This window comes from Micromys minutus (assembly GCF_963924665.1).
Source record: "Micromys minutus genome assembly, chromosome: 5".
NCBI classification, from domain to species: Eukaryota; Metazoa; Chordata; class Mammalia; order Rodentia; family Muridae; genus Micromys; species Micromys minutus.
The window spans coordinates 59609635-59634800 of NC_137974.1; the positions used below are offsets into that span (position 1 = coordinate 59609635).

The window sequence follows — 25166 nt, forward strand, 5'->3', positions numbered from 1 at the left end:
AGCTAGAAAGTGGAAATGTCTTCAAGAGTGGTACCAGACTCCAGTAGACTACCTACTTCAGAGTCCCTCCCTCCTTCCTTCTCTCCCTCCCTCCTCTCCCTCCCCCTTTCTCTCCCTCCTTTGCTCCATTCCTCCATTACTTCCCTTCCTTCCTCCCTCTCCATCCTTCCTCTCCTCCCTCCCTCCTTCTCTCCCTTCCTCCCTCTTTCTCTTCCTTCCTCCCTCTTTTCCTTTACCCAATCTGTATAGTCCAGGCTGGCCTAGAACTCATATGCAGCCCAAATTGAGCCTCCTGTCTCAGCTCTCCAAATAATAGGATTACAGGTGTCAACCACCACACCTGGCTAAAATCAGCCCTTTATTCTGTAGCTAAGTAAAAAGCAAGCTGTCTCAACTCTGTAAATGGCTGAAAGGTTTCTTTTTTTTTCCTGGGTATTTTTGTGTTGATCTTGCCTTTTCTCCCTCCTCCTCCTTCTCCTCCTCTTCCCCTTCCCCTTCCTGCTTTTAAAGATTAAGTGGCTGGTAGCAATTAGACTTCGTTAGTCCCTGAATCTTTTATTTATTCAACAAACACACAGAGGGTTTCTACCAAGCATAATTTCTAAAGTACCGTAGGAGTAGATGGCCTAGTCATGTCTGACCCATCGCTTGAGTAAGAAAGAAACCAAAGAAGAGACTCATGACATCTACTCTGAGACATAAGCTGTGGATGTTAATGACTATGGACTGAGTGGCAGGAAGCATCAGAAACTGAGAAAAGCCATAAGGCGGGGTTGGGTGGGGGGAGGGGAGCGCTCAGGAGCACTTCTCTTTCATTTGGGAGCTCCCAGGGGGTCTTATTTAAGATAGTAAAGCGTTTGAGTAGAATCTCAAGTATGAGAAACGTGGGTGTATAGAATTGTAAGTAGATAGTCTATGCCTCTCAGAAGGCCCAGACTGTGTATCTTTCATTTTTTGTGACCCTCCCCTCCCCACTTCCATCTTGTCCCCAGCTCCCTTTACAGGTCTGTGGATGGAAGTTATGATGTGGACATGAATGTCATGTGCTTTCGATTTGGCTCAGGTGGCTCCTTCTAACTCAACCAGCACCTGTTTCCCCCCTCAATTAGTACAGGACCTACCTAACATTCACTGCTAACTTCAAATGCCACCTTCTAAGGACTGTAATCACCTGCAGTCGAGGAGCTACACCTGTGTGCCTAATCACACCTGCACTGTACCTATGTACTGTGCATCATCTGAACTCGGTCCACCCATGTCCGTTGGACTTTATTTCCAGGCTGGGGTGAGGGAATAGAAACGTGCTGTGAAGCGGTACATGCCGTTACAGACCCGGTGACAGCCAAGTTATGTTTAAAGAATTGTGTTCATCCTCCAAATGCCTTTTGAAATTGTTCTAGAATTTAGCAACCTCTGGAGCTTTGTCTTCGTATAGGAAAAAGGAAGGGATCCGAGCATCTTCCAGGTCTCTTTACGTGTGCTTTTTTGGCCTTAAGATTGCAGCTTTGTAAATGGTAGCACTCAGGTCCTTCACCTTGGACCCCTGCCCCGCCTTTCCCCACTGCAGACAGACACTTCTCTCTCCTGATAACAGGGAAGGGGGCAGGGAGAAGACAGCCTGAGGCCACATCATTTGTTCCCGATTCCCTTCAAACTCTTTAGAGTAACCAACTCTATTATAAGAAGTGGTCAGATAAGACCTGAGATGAACAAGGATGATGGACATGCTGAACTGCATAGAGAAAAACCTACAAGGGCTTAACCCTACATAAGGACTATATATAGGCTTTGGGGGAAGGTGGGAAGGGGAGGGGGTGGCCTTTCCTGGGGAAGGGCACACCTGTTGGTTGTTTAGTGCTAGTTGGTAAACCCTGAAAACTTGCATACAGGTGGAATTACATACATTGAGCAGTATATATATATATATATATATATATATATATATATATACATATATATATATATACACATACATATATACACACACACATATGTATATATATATTTGTGTGTATATATATATATATTTGTATATATACACAGTGTGCATTCAATAACAGTCCATGAATTTGAAGAAGAGCATCAGTGAAGAGTAAAAGGTTTGGAGGGAAGGGGGGAAGGAAGAAATGTTGTAATTATTATAATCTCAGAGACTATAGGAAATGGTAAGCTTCAAGGATGTTTGCATTCACTTTGTGATCTTTGTATGCTCTTGGATCTTCAATGCTTGCTCTGAGCTCAACATTTCCCTGTGTAGTATTTAAGCCAGAACCATTTTGCTCACTCTAATCTGCGCAAACAAGAGCTGCGGAGCCATAATCTCACTGGTGACTTGGCCCAGAAAGGACTGGCTGCTGTATCTTGGTGAAGGTCTTTAGGTCAGGTATTGCCATGTCTGTAGTCTGGCATGGCCACAGGCGACCTCTGTGGGATCTTATTGTTACTCTGAGTGGGATTGTAGGATGACATCCAAGAGCAGCTAGAACGAGAGGCTGCAGCTTGGGGGACACTAGACTTGTATTTCGGCAGTTTTACAGACTTAAAGTGGCTCGTATCAACCAGATCGCTTGGGAATTGGGTATCGAATGAATAGAGGAGAATCTTAACCACCGTGAACAAATGTATTTCATCCCCTTGCAGCCAGGATAAAAGGCTCTCCCAGGAAGCTCCTTGGGGCCTTTGTAGCAGGAGCAGATTCAGAACTATTTCAGGGCCTACTTACGTGTCTGTTCTCCACAGCCATCCTTGCAGGGAACTTCTTCCACCCATTCTCGACCCATTTTCCCCAGTGACTCCACGTGCACATGAGTCTTGGAAATGTCACATACTCCCCCTCACTTCCTGGTGCCCCCACTTGCATAAGTTTCATGAATACTACAAACACGTCTTAAGCGTAGCATTTGGGATTTCCAATTTCCACCGAGGCCAGTCTTTTCTGCCCAAACACCAACGTCCTTCCGGGTTTGCAGGTTTGGACCAAACAGTAAGCGCATGCCTCATCCTTTCAGCTTCACATCTTTTAATTATCTTAACGTGCTCCTGCCCGTACTTCTGATCACGTCTCACGTGCTCGCCCTCGTCCCCGGGAGTACTGTGTGAGCTTCATTTAGACTCAGCATTTATCCTCCTGGCCTGTAATAGAAAAATCATTTCCTATCTCATTTCATGCCTCTTGCTAGTCTCGTTGCATGGCTACCTTCTTCTGTGAATAACATGGTCTCCTGAGCTGGAACCAGCTCACGGCACACCCTTGCTGTATATATTCCAGCAGCACCTGTTATTTGTGGGATGGAGTTCAGACAGCGTGGCGTGGTGACAAGGCCCTTCAGCATCTGATCTGCCCAAGTGCCTTCCACCTGCAGTGTGCTGGCCCCGTGTCAGGCATGCCTAATTGCTTCACTCTACCTCCCTTATCTCTGTGCCTTTGCCCCTGCTGTGGCCCCTGCTTGCAATGTCTTATGTGCTTGCTTGATACAGTTCTGGTTACCTTCGGAATCCACACAAAGGCTGTCTCCTTTCAATGACGGGAGCCGGCTCCATCACTCTTGGGAATTAGGCATTTATCTTTCTGGATCTCCTCCAATTATTTGTTCCTGCTGCTTCCGCACTGTTTGACCACACTGTTCTACTTGTTGGCTTTTCTGGAGCGACCTTCAGTGTCCTGTAAGCTGCCAGGTACAGGATACATTGTCTGGAAATGGTAACTAGTGAGTTCCTGTTCTACTAGCCTGGTAGTTTTTTCTCCTCTTATACATCCCCCCCGCCATGGCATCCAGTGCTACAGATTCCTCACTTGACAGATTAGAATGTTGAGCCACAGAGATGAAAAATATTGTCTGTGGCATGACACCAAAGGCATCAATAAGTAGAGACAGTTTCAGATTGATATGCTCCTTACGAAGTCACACCCAGCTTTAGAAGCAAGCCTGTCTGTTGCCTTACTCTTTCAAGTACAATGTTATGTTCCCTCTCTTCCTCCTCCCCACCTGTGTTTGTGTGTGTGTGTGTGTGTGTGTGTGTGTGTGTGTGTGTGTGTGTGTGTGATAGTTTAAGTATGGTTAGTAAGACCTGTTAGGTCCCTAGGCCAGTTAATATGCTTAGTAGTATATGTGCTGAGCAGAAGGAATATTAATTTATGGGAACATTTTTGGTATGAGGCCCACAAGATAGACAGCATCCGGAGAAAAAGTAGTCAGACCCCGACCAATTCTTTAGTTGTTTCAGGTTTAGTTTTGCTTTCCCAGGGAGCATGCACCATTTTTGAAATCAACTAAGGCACCAAATCAGGCTGAAGACTGGGAACCTTATATATAAAGAAATGTATGTCCAGGGGGCAGAGGTTTCTTGGTGTCTGTTTACAAAGCGCATTGAAGCAAAGCATGTTGAGCCTTGAGACACGGTATCTTTCTGCAGTGATCTGATATCTAGAACTACCCAGAACTCAGCAAGTAGCATTTTTGTCCCCTTAACTGGACCATACCTCTCCCTCCATACATATACATGGATGGGGATGGTAGAGAAGTAATATCAGTTTTTACTCACGCATGTACATGTCTGGAAAATGCATATATTCTATGTTTCCTATCGACAAACTGTCAAAAAACGATGATTCAATATGAAACCCACAGACAGAAATGTACAAAATTAGCTTGCCTTTGAAATAAAAAAAGTTTTAATTTGAATTGCTGGTAGTTTTTTTTTAAACAAACATTAACAGATCTCAACCCACGTCTGCTTTAGCTAGTTAACAATGGACTTTTCTGATATCCTGTGTCTTGAAAGGGAGGCAAAGCTTGCTGCCTTCCAACACCCTTGAAGAACTTACGCTAAAGTTCCTTTAATAAAACTCTGACTTGATCCTACTCAAATACCTGGCACCTTTCATGACAGGGTGGAATGTAAGAATACTTTAGCAGTTCTGAGTAGGAGCGGAAAACTCTGGTAGTGCGGGCATGATGGTGTAGACTCTTGAGTTCTTTAATCGGCGTTCACAGAGCATAAGAATGTTGGGATTAACACAGCAGACTCCCTTCATTACGTGGCTGAGTGGAGCAATTATCTGTCTATCAAGGCTAGTAAAGTGTGCAGTGTTGTTAAGGAAGGGTGGATGGATGGGTGGATAAATGCTATTCTATTGCGAGAAGGTGCTGGTGTATGCTGTGATCCTTGGAGCTTCACTTATAAAAATAATCCCTTTTATTTGGGGGTTTAGATTGCTGTACCCTTGCAGCTTAGGGAGAAGTGACTGTTTTTCAGCTCCGTGCTCATCTGAGTTCTCTTAGAGGATTGTTTCCAAGGCATCCCTTGTTTAATCACGTTGAAACAGTCCGCTGCAGACCTGCTGCACTGGTGCGAACACAGTGGTCCCTTAACGTAGTAAAACAGACTCTGTCAGACGCCATGCACACCCCTTATTGTCTAAGCTACCGTTTCGTCTACATCTGACCTGAGGGGGTAACAGCACAGCTCAGTCAGCCTGATCTGCCAGTCAGAGGACACTGACATTGACCCCCATGTGTCATCTTGATGTCCCGTAAGCAGAGGAGTGCAGAACAGCGTACAGTGGGGGAAGCCTTAGACTAGATTAAAGCTAAGTACTTCAAATCTGCCTTAATGGCTGTTTATATCTTCTGATTCTTCATTCCTTTCAAAAAGTAATCAGGTTTTGCAAGCGCTAAGAAATATCACTTCATCTTGCCAGCTGGATCGGGTCCAGCTTAAGTCAGAAATCTGTCCCCCACACCCCATTCTTTTCCTTTTCCTTCTGTGATCTTTACTGCCGTTCAGGCTACAGGAGCTGGCTGACTTTTTTCCTTGGTTGCTGCTTTTGAACGTTCTCTCCCCCTCACGGAAATGGGAGAATTGAGAAGGATGTCCCATGGCTGTGGGGAGCAATCCAGGAGATGAGTGTTTCACACTTCCTAATCCTTCCTCTTCTCTCTCCCCCTCCCCTTCCTAAAACACGTGTAACCAGGCCATAATCGGGGAAACCCAATATGCATATGAAGAAAACTGAGTCCAGGATCCAGGGACCGTGTGGCTGCCTGTGGGCCGCTTGTCACCAGACACTTTGAAGAACAGTGCCATCCATGTTCATCTGGGTCCCTGTCAAACAAGCAGCGGTGCTTTTAGTTCAACCACAGGAGCCCCCTCCATTGGTTCTGTAACTGTCATAGAACTATGGTATACACAGACTGAAAGAACCCAGTGCACCTGTTTCCAGTGTTACATTAAGTATTGGAGTTAAGGGTAGACAGGGAGAAGAAGGGGACCTTCGGTGTATCATCCAGATGGCAAGGTATGATACTGGAGATTGAGGTGTCCCTAGTGGGATGACATGTGTCATGGTCAAGAGAGTCAGGAGGACTGGGGACAGTAGCAGCAAGTTCTCACCCTTTCAGCCTTTGCTTCTCATTTGGTCGTTCCTTTTGTGACATTTGGTCTATAAAAAATGAGGGTTGAATAAGGACAGGGGAGTGAGAAATAAGTCGATAGTATATTTTTTCCCCTGGGAATCAATTAGCTGTAGAAAGGAAAGGAAAGAATTTGCTATTGGACCAATGAGATACCTTGCACGGTGCTTGCTGCTAAGCCCGAGTTTCATGCCCAGGACCCCACAGGATAGAATGAGAAAATGCACTTCTGCAAATTGTCCTCTGATCCCCATAAGTGTACAGTAGGTGTGGTCATGTCTGTATACATGTTCTCTCCTCTGTCCCTGTCACCCCCCTTTTATGCAGTCCCATTATATTTCCAGATGGTCTTTTCTGTACATTTTAAAAAATCTTTCTTGTCAGGTCTAGAGATACGGCTCAGTGGTCCAGTGTTTGCTTAGCATGAGCAAGGGCCTGGATTTGATCTCCCATCACGGAGGTGGCAAGGGGCAGAGGGGGAAGAGTGGGAGGGAGGCAGGAAGATGATGATGGAGACAGGAAGGAAGGGAGGGAGGAAGGGAGAGAGAGAGAGGACAAAAGTTAAATACAACCTCGTTTCTCTGTTTAAGCTCTCAGGAGTTTCCTTCTGCTTAAATATCTGAAATTCTTTGAGTTCAGTATTCCAAGTCAAGATAAGATGTTTTAAGCTGCTTTGTTGGACTTTATTCCTGAGATGTGACAGGTTGTGGGCTAGCTCCATAGCTCCACCTGGTCTCCCTCCCTCCTACCCCGAGATTTATGCCTTGATTGATGGGCTTGCCACATCCCCAGAAGGTAAAAGTTATAAAAGAACTTGAATTTCTGTTCATGCAAATTAGTATAGCACTGGCTCTTTCATTTGCATATTTCTTGAAAGATCTTGAACTTCTCAACTTTCAGAAGTGTGGGTTTTGAAACGGACAGCTTACCTGGAAGGCCCTCACTTCTCTCTCATATTAGCTAATTGTTCATAAAAAAAAGCTTGCATATACAATTAAGAGACAGGACTTTATGCTGCTAATCTAGTCTGTGGCCACTTATTAAAAGCAAGCATATCCAACTTTTAACATTAAAAAAAAAAGAACTAAAGTTCCTAGAATATTTTTATGGAGTCCATGGGCTAACTCTATAATTATGTCTGCGGAGTAGATTATATTTTTCTTTTCCATAATTATATTTTATCCAAGAGACTGGAAGAGCTTCAGCCCTTTCTTGGGTAGAACAATTCTTTCTGTCTTTTCTCTGGGTAAACTCTGGATAAACTCCTGTACACCTGACTCCGTCTGGGGGCTGGGGGTCTCTCAGAGATTCATAGTAGAGATTTTGCTTGTTTTTCTACAAGAAACTGGTTTATATGCCAAGAGGGGCCCTGAGAGCGAAGCTCATTTTATGAAATGCCATTAGGAGAATCTTCTGGAATGAGATTTGCTTGTTTCGTGTGGTCCTCTGTTTCCAGCCACATGCTAAAATCACTCTAGAGCTGTGTGCCACCCTGGAGCTGTCCCATGTCTACATGGCTCTTCTTATCAGAGAGAGTTGGTAGCCTTAACTATGAAGATGGTTTCTAGGTACTTCATCATTTTAATCTAGAAATAGTTTTGGCCTAAACCAGATAGTATTTGGTTGGGAAAAAAGATGATTCAGCAGCCTTTCCCAACAGAGATGAGCAACTCATCAATTTTACCGTGGGAAATGCCTCCTAGCTCTTTTCCCCCTCCTTTCTGCCTTCCACTGGACAAAAGGAAAACTCATTTCAAGTTTATCTCGGTTCTTTGTTATTTCAATTGGTGCTTATATGCATCTCCATTAAGATTGTGGTAGATAGAGCACCGGACAAGCATCCTCAAGGGATGGCTAGTCAAGGTGAGGGATCTCTATAGAAAAATAGGCTTTGAAATTCTGTGTGAATATTCAATGTCAACCTGCAGCAGACTAATGCTCACTGGACGCCTCCTGCACCCAAGCCAGCATGTAGTTGGGCTATGCTCAGCCACCAAGCTAGAAACCAGGGGGAGTCACATAGACAGAAAACACCAGTGTGGTATGATGACTCAGTCCAGTCTTGGGAGTGCAGCCAATGAGTGGATGTGTGTTAAGCTGAGGGGACAGCTTGGACAAAGGCATCAGACTTCTTTGAAGAGCGATGGATGAACCAGTGTGAGCAGCTGAAAACAAGAGTAACAGTACACACACTAGGGCCACACTTCTGTGTTCTTCTTCACTGGGTTTAACAGGGTAAGGTGGAGCGGTACCTGGATAGATCCAATGGATTTGGGCAGGTAAGTATCGTGAGATTTGGAGTGGAAGGGGGAGGGGCAAAATTGTGTTAGGGGTTGTGGAAGCTCACACTTTTGTTTTTAGTAGGTGAAGTAACTAAGTCCCAGAGTCCCTTCCTGGGGTCATATGACCAGATACAGATAGTGTCCTTTTTATTTTCCACTCAAGATTTTCATTCCCCTCCCAGTCCACCCTCTTTCTATTCCACATCCTACACCTCCTCTCTGCCCCCCCCTGAGATGTCCCCACCCAACCCACACTGCCAGACTTCTAAATTCTCTGGGGTCTCCAGTCTCTTGAGGGTTAGATGCATCTGACCTGACCCAGTCCTGAGAGTCCTCTTCTGTATATGTATTGGGGGCTCATAGCAGCTGTTGTATGCTGCCTGGTTGGTGATCCAGTGTCTGAGAGATCTCGGGGGTCCAGGTTAATTGAGACTGCTGGTACTCTTACAGGGTCGCCCTCCTCCTCAATCCTCTTGAATGTGCTAGACTGTGCTGCTACTCTGATAGGAGCCTAAGGCCAAGACTTTAAGGAATTCACTGCAGTGGGGTTGGGAAACAAAAACTCCTTTCCTTTAGACCATGTAGGAATGGCCCTGACTGGACAACATGGGCTCTAGGGAAAGGGACAGTCAAGAGTATGTACACTGCATTTGGGGACCTAGAAGACAGGACATAAGGGATCCAGGGATGAAGCTGACTTGGGTGGTCTGGGATGAGAGAGAACAAAGGAATAGGAGAGCACGGGCCTTAGATTCCTACACTCAGCACAACAGCACTATGAGGACCTCTGAATGCAGATAGGACCCAGCATTGCTTCTCTCGAGGACATTTTCATTTTCACATCTATGTAGGAGTAGCGAGGCACAAAACCTTTAACCTCGAGCCTCAGGCATCATAAATTATTTGGTAAATGTACCACAATTTCTGTATCCATTTATCTACTGGAGAACATTTGGGTTCTTTCCAGCTTCTGGCTATTATAAATAAGGCTGCTATGAACATAGTGGAACATGTGTTCTTATTATATGTTGGAGCATCTTTGGGGTATATGCCCAGAAGTGGAATAACTGGGAGTGGTATAGCTGGGTCCTCAGGTAGTACTATGTCCAATTTTCTGAGGAACCACCAGACTGATTTCCAGAGTGGTTGTACCAGCTTACAACCCCACCAGCAGTGGAGAAGTGTTTCTCTTTCTCAGCATTCTTGCCAGCATCTGCTGTCATCTGGGCTTTTGATCTTAGCCATTCTGGCTGGTGTGAGGTGGAATCTCAGGGTTGTTTTGATTTGCATTTCCCTGATGACTGGGAATGTCGAGCATTTCCTTAGGTGCTTCTCAGCCATTTGATATTCCTCAGTTGAGAATTCTGTGTTTAGTTCTGTACCCTGTTTTAAAAATAGGATTGTTTGATTTTCTGGAGTCTAACTTCTTGAGTTCATTGTATATATTGGATATTAGAACTCTATCAGATGTGGCATTGGTAAAGATCCTTTCCCAGTCTGTTGGCTGCTGTTTTGTTTTCTTAGCCTTACTTTGTAATCTCATTAAGTACTACTTAGCTATTAGAAACAATGACTTTACAAAATTCCTAGGCAAATGGATGGATCTAGAGAATATCATCCTGAGTGAGATATCCCAATCACAAAAGAACAGGCATAGTATGCAGTCACTAATAATTGTATACTAGCCCCAGAAAGCTCTGAATACCCAAGAAACAACTCATAGACCATATGAAGCTAAAAAAAAATTAAGTGTATAGCACCCTCTCAGAGTGTGGTACACCTAGACCTTAAATCATTAATAATTCAAGAGCTAAGAATGTAGCCTTGTGACAATTCTTGGTATTTAAAAATCATCATGTTTAATCTATACACTCCAGGAAAACTTTGACTATTTCAATGTTATGTTTTGCATTACATGTACTTTATGCTCATTGTAACTAGTAAGATTTCAATGCATACTACCAAACCTTTAAAAAAATCAAGTACCAACAAAAATATATTCAAATAACTTTATGCAAAAATGCTTTTGAAATCTATACATTTATCTCTGTTTTTTTTTTTAAATAAAGTTGTTAAAAAATAAATAAATTATTTGGGTCAGCCCTTGACATTGCTTTCCTGAGTCTGCAGAATCAGAACGCCAAGAGTAAGCTCTTGTCTCAGCAGCGGATTTCCAAATAAGTCATATGGAATTGAAGTTTACTGTAGAGGGAATGGCCTAAAGGTAACAATCCATATTCCAAGAGACAGGATGGCACTGAACACATGCCAGCTCTACAGTGCACCCTCTCCCTGCAAACACACAAACCTTGTTGGGTGGAATGCTTGTGCCACTGTTGGGATAAAGGGGTTTAAACTAAGGGGCCCTGTTAATTTGTGCTAGAACTGCTTCAGAATAATAGCTCTGCTGACCTGTATTAGACTTACCCTGGAAAAAAAGGTGCAAGCCTTCTCTCTTCACTTAGAGGATCACAATATCCTGGAGCTATTACGTCCTGTGGTTTCAGGCCTCTTGAGCTGTCCCGTACTCAGTGACAACGTCATTAGTTAGGACTCCGCTCTGGGGAAACCTTCATGCACAGCAGGCATTAGAGGGCTACCTAATACCATTTGTAGGTCAGGAGATCTGGCTTTAGAGGGCAGCTCTCTACAGTGTATCACATAGCTTTAAGAACCAATGCCTAGACAGTGTAGATTATGGGTCCAAAGTTTTGTGGCTGGGTTGGTGTCCCTATCACTCCATTGGGGTTCCTGCCTGACTAAAGGTGGCCTCTTTAGGTTCTATAGCCCCAATGCTGTGAGTCACAGCTAGGGACATCTCCATTGACTCTTGGGCATCTCCCTTATTCCAGGTCTCTCTTCCTGGAGCTGCCTCCTACCTCCTCACCCCTGTCAGTCACAGATCTCCATCTATTCTCATGGCCACCTGGCCATTCCTCCTATCCCTCTCACACCTGATGTGCAGGGTTGGAGGTACCCAGGGGTACCCCTCACCTGCTCAGATAAGAAAGAGATGGGGGATGGGGAAAGAATTGTGGGAGGGGTGCAGTGAGAGGGATTTAAAGTGAATAAGTAATAATAATAAGGAAGAAGCAATAAAACTCTTAATATACACATCTAAAATAGAGTAAGAAAGGAATAAAATGAAAAGAATAATAGAAAAAAACCAATGCCTAGCCTTCAGTTACTAAGCAACCTGAAGAGGGTGTGCTTGGGGTTAGATTAAAAGCACATACGTGTTTGACATCATCTGGTCTCATACGATATTTATCTTGCTTCTGTCATGTGCCTTCCAGCAAGCTGTCCCTCTCTGCTGATCCTTGGTCCTAGCAGGGTGGACACAGTGGTCTCCACGGCGGGAATTTCTGCTTTGTGAATACCAAAGACTCCCTCGTGCTTTCCCCGGGGGCGTTCCTCATCAGTTTTATTTTATAATGAGAGAGCTTACAAACACGCACGGAAAAGAGTGTACCTAATACAGGTGTGACCTCTTAGCACCTTACACGTTTGTTTGGCCACACCAACTTCATTTATTATTTAGCTGAACTATTTTAAAGTGAGCCCTAGACATCATGACGTGTGACCCTTAAGTATATGTCAGTGTTCCTGAGAACTGGACGAAAATAATCATATAAAGAATGGTTTAGTATATTCAATAATCCCTATTCTAGGGTTCGCAGTTGATCTCCAAGCTCAACGCCTACACTATCGCCTTCACCTCAGCCATTCCTGTCACCCATAATGGCTGCCTTTCTCTCCCACTGCACTCTGAGCTTCTTGAAGTTAAAGACATATCTCATTCCCTTTCCCATCTCCTCCTGCTTACAGTGCCTGATGTGGAGCACATGTGGCAGAGATGGAATATTCATAGACTGGATTGGATGACCCTAAGAAGGGCAGGGTGGATCCCTAATGGGGCTTTTTCCATTCCATGTTAGGCTGGACCAGGCATTTCACTGAATACCCTTCATGAAATACGCCCTGTCCAGTCTCTTCCTGGTGTATCTGGCCTTCTGGAGGAGGAGCCATCTAACTGGCCAGGGTCACTCATGTGGCTAGACAGTTCTCGGAACATTGTTCTCGGAAGCTGTGAGGCATGGCTCAATGTCTTGGTTATAAAAACTGAGCTAAGTGGGCCGTGCTGTAGTGATGACTCTATTTGTATTGTTCATAGACCACACACTTCCCAGTCTCCTCATGGTGATTTCAGATGCCTGCGTTTTGAAAGCAGAAGTTACAGCGGCCATTTGCTAACCTTTGTGTGCATAGGGATCAGCGGGGCTGTTGGCTGCAGTGTGGCCCAGGGCTGCAGCAGTTCCTCCTGTGTCTCTGCTATGAGCATGTGTGAATGCTGTGACCTTTTGCTCATGCTTTTCTTCTTGTGGGCCTGCGTCTGTTGCAACAAAAGTCATATTCACCCACGTCCACTGGGGCTTTTTGAAAGAAATCTTTTCTGAAAACTACTTTTTGTTCTTTCCCATTTAAAATTCGGTTTTGCTCGTGATGTCCCCTGAATGGGTGGGTTCTGCCGTACTGCGATGTCCTAAAATAAGCTGGTCAGCGATGGGAGGAGAAGAGAACATTAGGGCTTCGAGATCAGGAAATCTAAGCATTAGTCCCACCACTAACCATGTGACCTTGGGAAAGCCATGCCCTCCCATGGGAACTCAGGGTCCTCTCAGGGTCCTCATCCACAAAAAGAAGTACACTGCTTTAAAATGTAGAGTTCAGATTACATCTGTCTCTCCGGTTTTAAACTGCTTTCAACAGTGCTTGAGGATCACAGTGAGAGAAATGGGAGTTTCTCAAAAAGCAAGTGAACTTTAGCATAAATGCATGGCCACTAGTCCGATTTTCCAGGAAGCACCAATCACAGCCTGTTTCTAAAGAAAGACTTTGGCTACTGGCTTTGTTGATGTTGCAGACAACCATGAAGCCTTTTAAGGGCCAGTGTTGTAATTTGGTGCACTGCACCAGTAAGTTTTCTTCCAGTCACGATGTTCCTCTGAAAAGCAGAATCTTTTCACCAAGTCAGTGTTTGCATAAACATTTACTGAGCACCTACTGCAATGCAAGCACTGAGTAGGTTGTAAGAACCCAGCTGGTCACAAGAGACAGGGCATTCATTCTTGTGGGATTTTGAGTCTTTGAGGAGGGACAAATAAACATACAAGATAATTACAGATTGTGACAACTGCTACAAAGGAAGTAAAGGCTGTGCTCAAGAGCGTGGGGACATCTTCTAGTTATGGGAAGCAGGGCTAGGCTTTCAAAAAAGGTAGCATTTATTCTAGATTTAAGCAAGAAGGAGAGGGCCATACAGATAAATTTAGATTTTAATCTTGGGAGTATAGGGAAGTCTTGGCATGGGAAACTTCAGAGCAGACAGCGTCAGACCCGCAGAGAGTTAGACAGGCTCTGAGGCTAGGGTTGCACCTGGAGAAATGCAGAGAACAGAGAAGCTAGGAGAATGTATCCAGGCAGAAGGGCCGGCATTTGGAGTAGGCTGAATGTGAGACACAAGGACGAAGGAAAATATCTACACTCTCGACTGCCAGCAGCTGAGTGACGTCCACTGACATTAGGGACTAAATTGGAGCAACGGGCTGTTCTGGAGTGGGTCTCAAGAGTTCTGTTTTGAGTATACTGAATTTAAGACACCTGTGACATTTCCCAAAGGATCCTTCAAGGAAGCCATGGGAGATAGAAACCTAGAACTCAGGACAGAAGACAGGGCCCCATCTACAGATGGAGGAGTCAGTGGTGTGAATGTGGAGTTTGTGCAGGATCTTAGACAATCTTGGGCAGTGCTTTTTTAGGCCCTGCCTTCATATTAGATGACCTGGAGCATTAGAAAGATAACTTTCCTCCAGAATCTACCCCCTAAGAATTTAATTTAACCCATCCACTCTGGGACCTGGGTGCCCATATCTTTCAAAGCTTGAGAGAGACTTCCTGAATTCAGCCAGTCCAGAAGGATGACTGCCTTTGGGAGAAGGTTCAGCTAGAGGAGAGGTTCCAGGATGTGCTTTTATACAACGCCCCTCCCTCCCATATCTATGTTTGATTTGTATGAGCACATGTTTTCATGAGTGTGTACAGGTAGGTGTTCTTGTGTGTCTGTTTATGTGTAAAAGTTCGAGGTTGACATCAGAATCCTTCCTCAGTTACTGTCCACCTTAGTCACTGAAGCAGGGTCTTTCCCTGGAACCCAGAGCTCACTGGAATGGGATAGTCTTGATAGCCCACATGCTCTGGAGATCCCCTGTCAGTCCCTGAGTGCTGGGATTGTGTGAGCCCTGTGTTCACCCACACTCACTAGGTTCCAGGGATCCAAACTCTGGTCGTTTTGCTTGCATGGCAGGTGGGTGCTTATCCACAGAGCCACTCCTCAGATCCCAGAGTCTTTCCTTAGAGCAGTGACGGAAAAATTGCTCACTCTTTGCAACTGCCTGATGCTTGGAATAGCTCCTCTCTATTCCAAGTGAGTAAGGTTTAGTCCTCCAAACAGCAGGACCAATTACCCTGTCCTTGTCTCAGTCTGTGATGCTGTTGTTTCTTGTGTTCTTAGTTTCTGGAGGGATTGCCTGGTGCTGATGATTGCAATGTGTCTTTCAGCCCGTCATTTGAGTACCCCGTGATGTGGTTTAGCGGCAGCCACTATTCGTCATGGTTGAAAGATGAAGAACCTGCTTGGCTTTTGTTTGGCATTGTGCTGTAAGGATCTTGTTGTGGTTGTGGTGGTTGCTAGGAGAGGATAGAGAAACACGGGAAATGCATATGCTTTTCTATATTGGCATCCTCTGATAGATACTCTATACATTCTTCTAGGATATCTGCACATCCATGGTAGCTGTCTTTGAGGATAACTCTTAAAAAAAATCATTGGGCCTTTAAAAATGTTATCTGCTTTTTACATTTTTCACACCAAAGGGCTACTCAAAGGCCTTTTCTCTTGTCTGCATTCTCCTAATAGAAACAGCACTAGGCTAAGAGTAGAGAAAAATGTGCCCATACATTGCACATGCCGAACACACAGTGCAGTGTTTAAGGTCTGTATGAGATTCCACAGCCTTCTCTCTAGTCTTTAGGAAACTTGCCACTCGAGAAAGTGGCTCATTAAGGAAAAAGCTTACAGGGACAAGTTCATAAGCTTTTAATAGTTGTGTTAGCATGGGGCGGGGGGGGGGGAGAAGACAGAAAAGAAGAGGAGGAGGACAAGAGGAGGAAGAAAAGATATTCTACGAATCTATGACAAGTATTTGTAAAACAATCCCTTGATTGTGAAACTGGTTAGAGCCAGGGAGCTATACAGAGAAGTTCCGCTGCAGCCATTTATTTATTAAGATAATGGGTGAGTTATTGTAATTGAACTTTGGCTACTCTTTCAACTTATGTTGAAAACTAGTCTTGATCCCTCACTGGGCTTATGTCTTAAGTGTTCTAGACACACTGAGTCAGCCGAGGCAGCTCAGAGAAGAAGACAGAAAGCCAGCATTCATGAGACCTCCTGATGAATAGGAAGCTCACTTCCTGCATGTCTCACATCGTGCCCTCCTGGCCAAGCTAGTTAATAGTTACAGGCCATGGCCTAGGTACCCTGCCTGGGCAGACCTCGGTCACTTCATCTATGAATACTTTATTAGTTGGGGTATAGGAGCTGTTTTGGGCCACCTCTAAAAACCTTTAGGTTTCTAAAATCTATTTGTAATCTGCATAAACTAGGGGAAAATGACAATTAACAACGGATTTCCTTTGTTTTTTTCCTGATCATGTTTTCAACTAGGTCTAGTCTTTCTGTTACATCCAATGCCCAAAACACACACTGGCAGGAAGTAAGAGGTGGGTGCATTTCAGTTAATGGGCCCAGTTGGAACATGCTTGGCTGTGGACACAGCTACACTCATATTACCAAGCCTTGGCTTCCTGTCTGTTTTCTTTGGGCTGGGTAGGCAATGAAAAAGGAGACAGGAAAATACATTTTGGGGCAAATAAAATAAGGAATTTGTCTTATGAAGACAGCTTATAGCTGGGGAATTCTAATGCTCAACTTAACCCTCTCCTGACACATTTGTCCCCCTTGTCTCCACACAGGGGAAGGTAAAGTGTCCGAGCACTTAAGGTAGTGACAAATACCCATTCCTGGCCGAGGCTATTTCTAATCCATGTTCAGTGTTTTTCTTGGATGAATAATAATGCAAGTTCCCCCAGTTTTGCTTCTGAATGCATCTTCTCATGTAGTTGTCATCCCAACACCATGCCTCACATCAGCTCCCGTTGCTGAACACACATTCTAAGGTGCTGAGCAGCAGACACGCGCTCCCCAGCACAGAGATCCTCTCCTGCGAGGTGCACACACCCGGTCACTGCACCAAGACACTGCCACATCCCTTCTAGTGGATGAGTTTGTGATCTTTGAAGATGTTGCAGTACTTTGATCTATTTTTAATTTGCACATTTCTTTAATACCCAGATTTCCTTTGCTGTATAAGTTGAATAAACCAGAAGAAAAGGTCTGTCTGTCTGTCTCTCTCTCTCTCTCTCTCTCTCTCTCTCTTTCTCTCTCTCTGTCTGTCTCTATTTCTCTCCCATCCCTTTCTCCCTCCTTCCTTCCCTCCTTCTCTCTCTCATCTCTCCTTTCTTCACTTCTGCCTCTCCTCTCCCCTCCCTCCCTCTCTCCCTCCTTCCCTTTCTCTCCCCCTCCTTCCCCCATCTCTCATAATGGGTGGTCACATTTGCAGTCACCCATTTGTTTCAGCACCACTTTCTTTCATAAAGCTACAGTGGTAGATTTAAAAGAAAACATATTCTGTATGATTTCCTAGGGTGTATTATATGTGTTTGGGCCTTGGCATATCTCAAAATACCGAGATCCCTTTTGAAAATCTGACTCTCTTTGCTTCTGTTTCTTCTTTCCCACCCATCTTCCCTCTTCCTCCCTCCCCCATTTCCTGCCTTTTCCCTCTTCCCCTCCTTCTTCCTTTTCATTTCCCTTTTTAGAGTTCTAACTTTTCAGCAAGGAGTAAGTAGGTAACTATACTATAAAAAAGAAGAAAATCACGACAGTTATTCTGGAAACTGGCCCTCCAAAACTGTGTTTGCCCACGATTCTGCCCCAGTTTTGTAACAGCGTAGCTGACTCCTTGAGCTTTCTGATGGGCTCCCCATGATGAAAGAAGAAGGGATTCCTCCAGAGCACCCCCAGTCTCCTCTCATTGGCAGGGCTAGAGGAAGCGCCCAGACAGTTCCTTTTGAGCTCTTGACTCCATGACACCCTTGGGACCCCCCCAGTTCTCCAAATACAGATAGAATTAGGAAGGCCTGTCACCCTACAGAGATTAAAGAGCAGTTTGCCTACACAGATGATAATCATTATGAGTACCGGTAATTTCTTGGCTTGAACCACCCAGTATGTATGTTCACATATCTACATAGTGTGATCAACTGTTCAGTTAATTAATGTGCTTTTATTTTATGATTTGCTGTTTCCAGGGCACAGACAGAAGCTTGATGACTCTAAACCTAGTTTGTTCTCTGACCGCCTCAGTGATTTAGGGCGCATCCCTCATCCCAGTATGAGAGTAGGTGTCCCGCCTCAGAACCCACGGCCCTCCCTGAACTCTGCACCAAGTCCTTTTAATCCACAAGGACAGAGTCAGATTACAGGTAAGACAGACGCGTAGGTTTCACTTGGAGTCTGGCAGGCTGGGGGTGAGGGGCTAACTAGATAAGATGTGTTCATTTTGTGACTTCCAGAGCTGTGATTGGCTCATGAAAAACTTAAGATTCGAAGATACGGATTTCTTCCTTTTTGTTATGACTGTTTTAACATTCGATAACTTCGGGATGAAAATGGAAGTTTCCGCAAACACTGGGCTTTACGGTTATGTCACGTGCACTGCGGCGTGGCGGGAAGAGCTAAGCTGTGGGAGAATGTATGATATAAATTCTATATTTATCAAGGTGGTTCAGGGGACAGCATCACACGCTGACCATTGGAAGATTAGTGTTGCTGACTTGGGTTTGAGCTTAAATTTCTTACACGTGTAACAGTTTCATTTAGTTTGCTTCAAAATAGCCCAGGGCTAACAGGAAGCCTTGACTGGTAGTTAGAGGTTAGGGTCAGTGAATAGTTCTCAGGCAGACAGACCCCATTTTGGATTCACAGTTAGCTCTGGTTCCCCGCATCGCATTTCTGTTTGTTTCAGGGAGCCGGTCACTTGGTTTCTTCTTAACACCAACATCACATCATCACTGGCTGTGATGCCTCAAGATCCCAGTCTTTTTGGTTTTCTATCCCACCGGTGCAAACATAGATTTTACTGTAGAATCACTTCGATTGCTTTGAGGTCCCATCGAAATGTGTGGATCGTGGCAGATCTTTAATTTGCATATCAAAAATATCAAGAAGTCAAAGAATATTGCATCATCTTGTTGTCTTTACTAGAAACACACTAGACTAATGAGAAAATGAGTCAAAACAAAACATGTAATAAACCCTAAGTGTGTAATTTTTTTGATGGCTAGATTTTCCTCTGGTGTGAATATACTTAAGTATGCATAACAGTCTCAAAACAGAAATGTCCATGAGCTGCTTCTTTTCAGTCTTCTGCCCATGTTATACAGATATATTCTTGGATATTTTCTAAGAGTAGTTTTTTTTTCTATATGTGGGTTTGTTTAGTAGATAAATGTAGTTACACAAAAAGTAATATGGAATTGTAAAAACCAAAACAAAACAAATAACATGTATCAGTACATTGGTGAGCACAGGGTATTGGTCCCATGGAAGACGCTCTGTGTTAGTGCTCTGTGCCAAAGACCTTGTTTTAACTTGCCTGAAACGTTAAGCAGTATTCGTGAAGGAAAATGACCAAAAATGTGTACTAGATGTGTCCTTGATGAAAGTGCAAGGGTGAGATTCACACTAGCTTGTGAATGTGACGACTTTAAAGTACTAGACTTTAGTTGATTAAAATTTAAAATAGTCATTTTATAGTAATTCTTAGACTCTGTGTATGTGTGCGTGTGTGCATGTGTGTGTGGGGGTATGTGTTTATATACTATTTGTAATCATGAATACTGTATGCATGTATACATTTGTATATATTTGGTAACCACTAGGCTACTGAAACTTTTTATTTCTATGTTCTAATCTTGTTAATATGTTAATGAGTAATGGTTTTAATATTTTGCTTATTATTTAACATGTATGAGTGTTTGTCTGCATGTATGTATGTGTAGTGCATGAATGTGCTGCTCTCAGAGTCTAGAAGAGGACATTAGATCCCCAGGAACCAGATGTCCTCATGCACCATGATTTTCATGGTAGTCTGTCTAATGAGATATGGACTCCTCCTCAGATCTTGTCTATCTTCCCAGGGAAGAGCTTTTGTCCAAAGGCTTCTCCCCATTCTCTGAGCATTTGTAAGGATGCCCTTGTTTCTCAGCTTCTTCGTATGCGTGTATGTGTTTCTCAGCTTCTGTGCATCTGTTTTTCTTCTTCGGTTAGTGTGGACTTCTCCGAAGCAGTTTCACTAAATATTGACTTGATGAGAATCCAGTAGAGAAGATGGAAACAAAAAAGACATGTATACATGCTATTGTTGTTAGACTGAGCTGTGCTTTCTAACTTCTCATCCAGGCTGTTCTTGTTTCCTGAAGTTGAACTATGGCAGAAATTCAATTTCTACACGATTCTCTGCTGTTAGACCAGATGGTTTCATACCACAAGGAGCTGTAGCGCTCACATTCTTGAGGCTTGCCTAGAATGGTAACTTCTTGGCATTTCCAATTGCTGTTCTAGTTCATATCATCCTCTGTTCAAAGCTGTTTGTCAAAGGGTTTGATTCTCTCTCATTAGCTTGGTTCTCTTGAGTTGTTTATCCCCAAACAGTGGTCATGTTGTATGCTCACATGAAGTTCTTCATCTTGCCCAACATCAAAGGCAGATGACTTTTTCAGAGTCCCGGATCATTAAAATGAAGTTTAAGGGAATCGTCAATGCTTAGTGTTTCATAATTAGCCTTTTCTAGTGTCCCTTGCAGTTCCTAGGGCTAAAGGTTCTGGCCATATGGTAGGCTGGCTTCTGTGCTGTGCTAGGCTGGCAATGCCGCTCTGTTGATGTCGTTGATGGCTCATGTTCTTTCTGCCTGAGGGACCAGGGCCTCCGCACAGCTTCCTGAGGAAGTTGCTTCCTCCCCACCTCTTTTTATCATTCTGACATCTGCTGCCTGTCTCTTGGCACCAGGAAACACCTAGCCTGTTGCAAACACCAACTCCTTTTGACTCAGCATGTGGCAATGGTTTTGGAGGTTGAAGATGCCATGCTAGGAGGTGTTCCTCGTGACAGCTGCCACTGTAAATTCTCTGTATGACACAGCTATACGTAAATGTAATTCTGGTGATTCACGTCCAAGGGCTCTGTGGGATAGAATATTGATCTCATCATTGGAAGGACAGTATTTCTTATATTTCTCTCTTAATCATCCATGCAGGAAGTTCGTTGAGGCTTAATGTTTTGCTAGACATCATTGTAAGTGAATTAAGTAGATGCCGTTTTTGTAATGGCTTTTAAAAATTTAGAAATTCAATGTTTCCTATCTGCCATCTAGTTCACGTAATCTTCTGTGCAAATATGTTTTTATAACAGGGCCTGGTCCTCTCTCATTAGCTTACATTTCAGTGACATTTATAGCCAATAAAGGAGCGGGATGAGAATACAAGACATCGTTTCAAAGTAAGTGTCCAGGAACATAAAATGAAGTACCTAGTACGGAGCGTCTTAGGAAGGGAAGGGACTAATTTTTATTGTTAAGTTAGAAAAGGAGTCTTTGGAGCCAGGACTGTGAGGAGCAGCATCTAAGCTGTGGGAGGACTCATGCAGAAAAGAAGCCCAAGGCAAAGCTATGGAGGGCCCCAAAGGAGATTCTGTGCGCAGTGCAGTGCCACTGAAGGATGCAAACCAAGGGCAGGGTGTTTTCTAATCACCGACAAGATTACGTGACACCTGCAGGTGCTCAGTATAGGGTGCATGCTTGGCATGGGCCAAAGGTAGAAGGAGGCTTATGTTCACGGTACTGCTCCAGGAGCTGATCTGCTGATACTGTGGGGAATGTGGTAGAACTTGGGGAGGTTTGACCCGAGCAGCTGGAAGAGAGGGACATCATTTTATGTATGATGTGGGGAAGACTTGAGGAGGGTATGAGTCATCTGTTAAACACTAAATGAAAATTAAATTTCCATGCACGTAGGTGCTGGAAGTATATAGGATAGTTTTTGTTTGTTCGCTTGTTTCTTTCTTCTATGACTTCTATTTTCTGTCGTCCCTCAGCCAGGACTAGATTCTTCAACAACGACTAGGTGGGCCATCGTAGCGTTCACAGTGGCTTTCTCCTTGTGGAATGCGCAGGCTGCTCATCTGACATTTCACTCAGTCTCTTTAGTTATGTCGTTAGAGTCTTGCATTCTCCTGGCATGTCCTCTGTACATTCTTTCTTCCAAGCCTGGACCACTGTCCACCGCCTCTGCCCGGCCTCGTCTGACCCACTCACTAGGCTCCCTTGCCACTTAGTGCAGTGCTCCATTACATCACGTTCCACAAATCCTTGACCACACGTTGTCTCTTGCACCAGGCATTCCACTTTTCAAAGTCTAGGGCCATGTTATATTCATCTTTGTGTCCCTATTGTCTTCAGTAGTGCCTAGAGCTTGGCGATAAATGGATAAATAGGTCATTGATTTCTTCAGGAAGTATGATGGAATGTTATCCTGGACTTAAGTCTTTCAAGTTTCTATTTGATTGGATTCTTATTAGCTATCACTTATTGTTGCATATCACAAGCCAGGCATTGTTCCAGTGAGGTTAAGTCACATACCCTTCACAATGGGTCTTTTAGGTAGGCAGTATTGTTGTAACACCTGAGGGCCAGGGAAAGAAAGTAGCTCACCCGGGATCCTACTTACAACTACTGACTGTTAAATAAAGAATTTAAGAAATGTCTGCATAGTTCCAGGGCCAAGTTGAATATTGTCTTGGGTGCTGGAGATGATGCATTTCTTAAAGGAAAACCTCAGGAGTGTCCGGTCTGTACTTAAAGTGCTTTGGATACCTTAAAATGTTCTGCAAATAATATGCTTTGCAGATGACTGAAGTTGATTCCATTGGTACATTGACTGTATCTGAGTGTCAGATTTCTGGTGGACAGTCACCTATACCTCTGTCAAGTTGGCCATGTCATTAACCGCCTAAGTGAACATGTGTCATGTGTGACTACTTCCCCTTTCTGCTTCCACTGGATTCCCAGGAAAGATAGTGTCCTAAAAGAGGTACATTAGGAGTATCTGGCAACAAAATCATTTTTAATGATTGAAGTGCAGTTCTAGAAAGCATGCGTTCTTAGTAGTAATTTAAGAAATAATAGCAGGGGGAAGAGAAACAGTTTGCCAGACAGTCTAAGGTCATATAAATTGCATGAGCAGTTACCTTGACTGGGGCTAGGTCATTGTTCCCCAGTTCAATCTGAATCTGTAGTCCCTGGGCAGGGCAGGCGGTGGGGGTGGGGAGAGGGGCAGGGATAAAGCTCCTTTAGAAACTAAGTGGCTCTCCTGCCAACTATGCTAGTGGGATTAGCCTATGCACGGTTGGCTGACCTAGGTTCAGTCCACTGTTGCTTGCCCTGAAGCATCTATTAGAATAATCCTCTCAGAAGTAGGACAGGACAGCTGAATAGTGTGTGCCTCAATTTGTCATTTTCTTCAAGTGCAGAGCGACCATATGGTTCTGGAATGGGCGACAAGCCGGAGGTAGACATGGGCATGGGTGGTGTGCCTGAGAGGGAACCCAAGGGAGGCTCTTGACACTCAGGCAGAGTGGCTACAGACTTCCACAGTGTGGATGTGGAGAGGGACATAAGCCAGTGTGTCCCTATTACCCAGAGGCACCATGGAGCCTAAAAGAGGTGAGGCCACCAACTCAAAAAGAGACACGTCATTGGCAGGAGTTGTGTTTTCCATTGGTGGTACTGTGTTTGAGTTTCTGAAGTCACCGTAAAGTCCTACCCAGGCTTTTTCCTTTGAGATCCATTGGGCAGGGCATCCAGGTAAATAGGCTTGCTGCTTTGTCCGTGTGTGTGCCAGAAATCTCACTGGAGGAAACTGCTGATCACAATTCCTTTTAAAAAACAAAACAAAACACTCAAATCCTGTGTGTAAACACTGTCTCATGTCTGTTAGCTTTGGGAGGCAGCCTCTGTGTACAATGAAGGTGAAGCATGAATCCCCCTCTTTAAAGAACAAGGTTCTTGGGAGGAATAGCAGCTACAGGCTTATGCTGTTGCTTAGGCTGCTAGTAATAGCCACAAAGTAACTTGTAGAAGGTGCTCGGATTTGTGTGTGGTGGGATTCCCTTATTCTCTGAAGATTCTTCTAGAATCAAAGAGGGATGATTGTCTGAGGACAATCAGCTTCTTGTCCCCAAGACTCCCTCTTTGTCTTTTCTTCTTTCTAGACCAGAAGATCCAGAGCATCTAGTAATAGCAAGAGGAGTCTGTGAGCCACATCTTGCTTCATTCTGGTGGACTCTGTCTTTAGGTTTCTTCCCAGAGAACATGTTGGTTTCATTCTTCCATTCTTTGCCACAGCATCATCTTTTTTCCCCTTATAGTTTTATGTTGGTTTTACATACATGTATGTAATATATGTATATATCATCTTTTTTTTCTTATAGTATCATATTGGTTTTAAATACATGTATATAATATATGTATATGTGCATGTATTTAACATACATATACAAGCATGTATACACACCATTTTTCATTAGTAATTGCCTAGGGACCTTGCTCACCACCTTCCACTGTCAGGCACATCTGCCCTAGGTAAGGTAGACTATATTTTTTTAAAGGTTTATTTATTACATATTAGTACACTGTAGCTATCTTCAGACACACTAGAAGAGGGCATCAGATCTCATTACAGATGATTGTGAGCCACCATTCAGTTGCTGGGATTTGAACTCAGGACCTCTGGAAGAGCCCTTAACTACTGAGTCATCTCTCCAACACCCATCGATAGGCTATATTTTGGTCATCCTTAAGTTTCTGGGGCTTCCTGCAGAGACCTATTGTGCATTGCCCAATGTTAGGTGAATGACAGTAATAATTTATTGATGTATTTTCAAGCCAGAAACATATTCTAAGCCAGTCTTAATTTGATGTATTGAACATGTAAATTATATGCATATATACATATAATACTCAATGCTAATTGTATGTAATATTTTTCATTTAATATATAAAAACATACCCCAAGAATAAAATTGCATGAGACTACTTATTTATGAACATCGAATTAACTTTTGGAGGCCTCATTCAATCAGGATTTGCTTTCTCATAGTCTAGAAACAATTAGCTTTAATGGAATTGAGAAACAGCTTTGGCAGGGGTTATCAGTGCTGACTTATCTAGTGACT

The 25166-nt window shown here is 43.8% G+C and overlaps 1 protein-coding gene across 4 annotated transcripts in view; it reads left to right on the plus strand.

The window, feature by feature from the left end:
• Positions 1-25166, plus strand: part of RUNX2 (RUNX family transcription factor 2) — a gene marked incomplete at both ends in the record, with an annotated part of 201627 nt that overhangs the window by 133199 nt on the left and 43262 nt on the right. For 2 of the 4 annotated variants that reach the window (XM_080917249.1, XM_080917250.1), the window contains one exon: positions 18188-18361. The exons of the other annotated variants lie outside the window; for them this stretch is intronic. In XM_080917249.1, coding sequence (XP_080773375.1) covers positions 18188-18361 — 174 coding nt within the window. The remainder of the gene's footprint in view (positions 1-18187; positions 18362-25166) is intronic. 4 annotated transcript variants of the gene reach the window in all.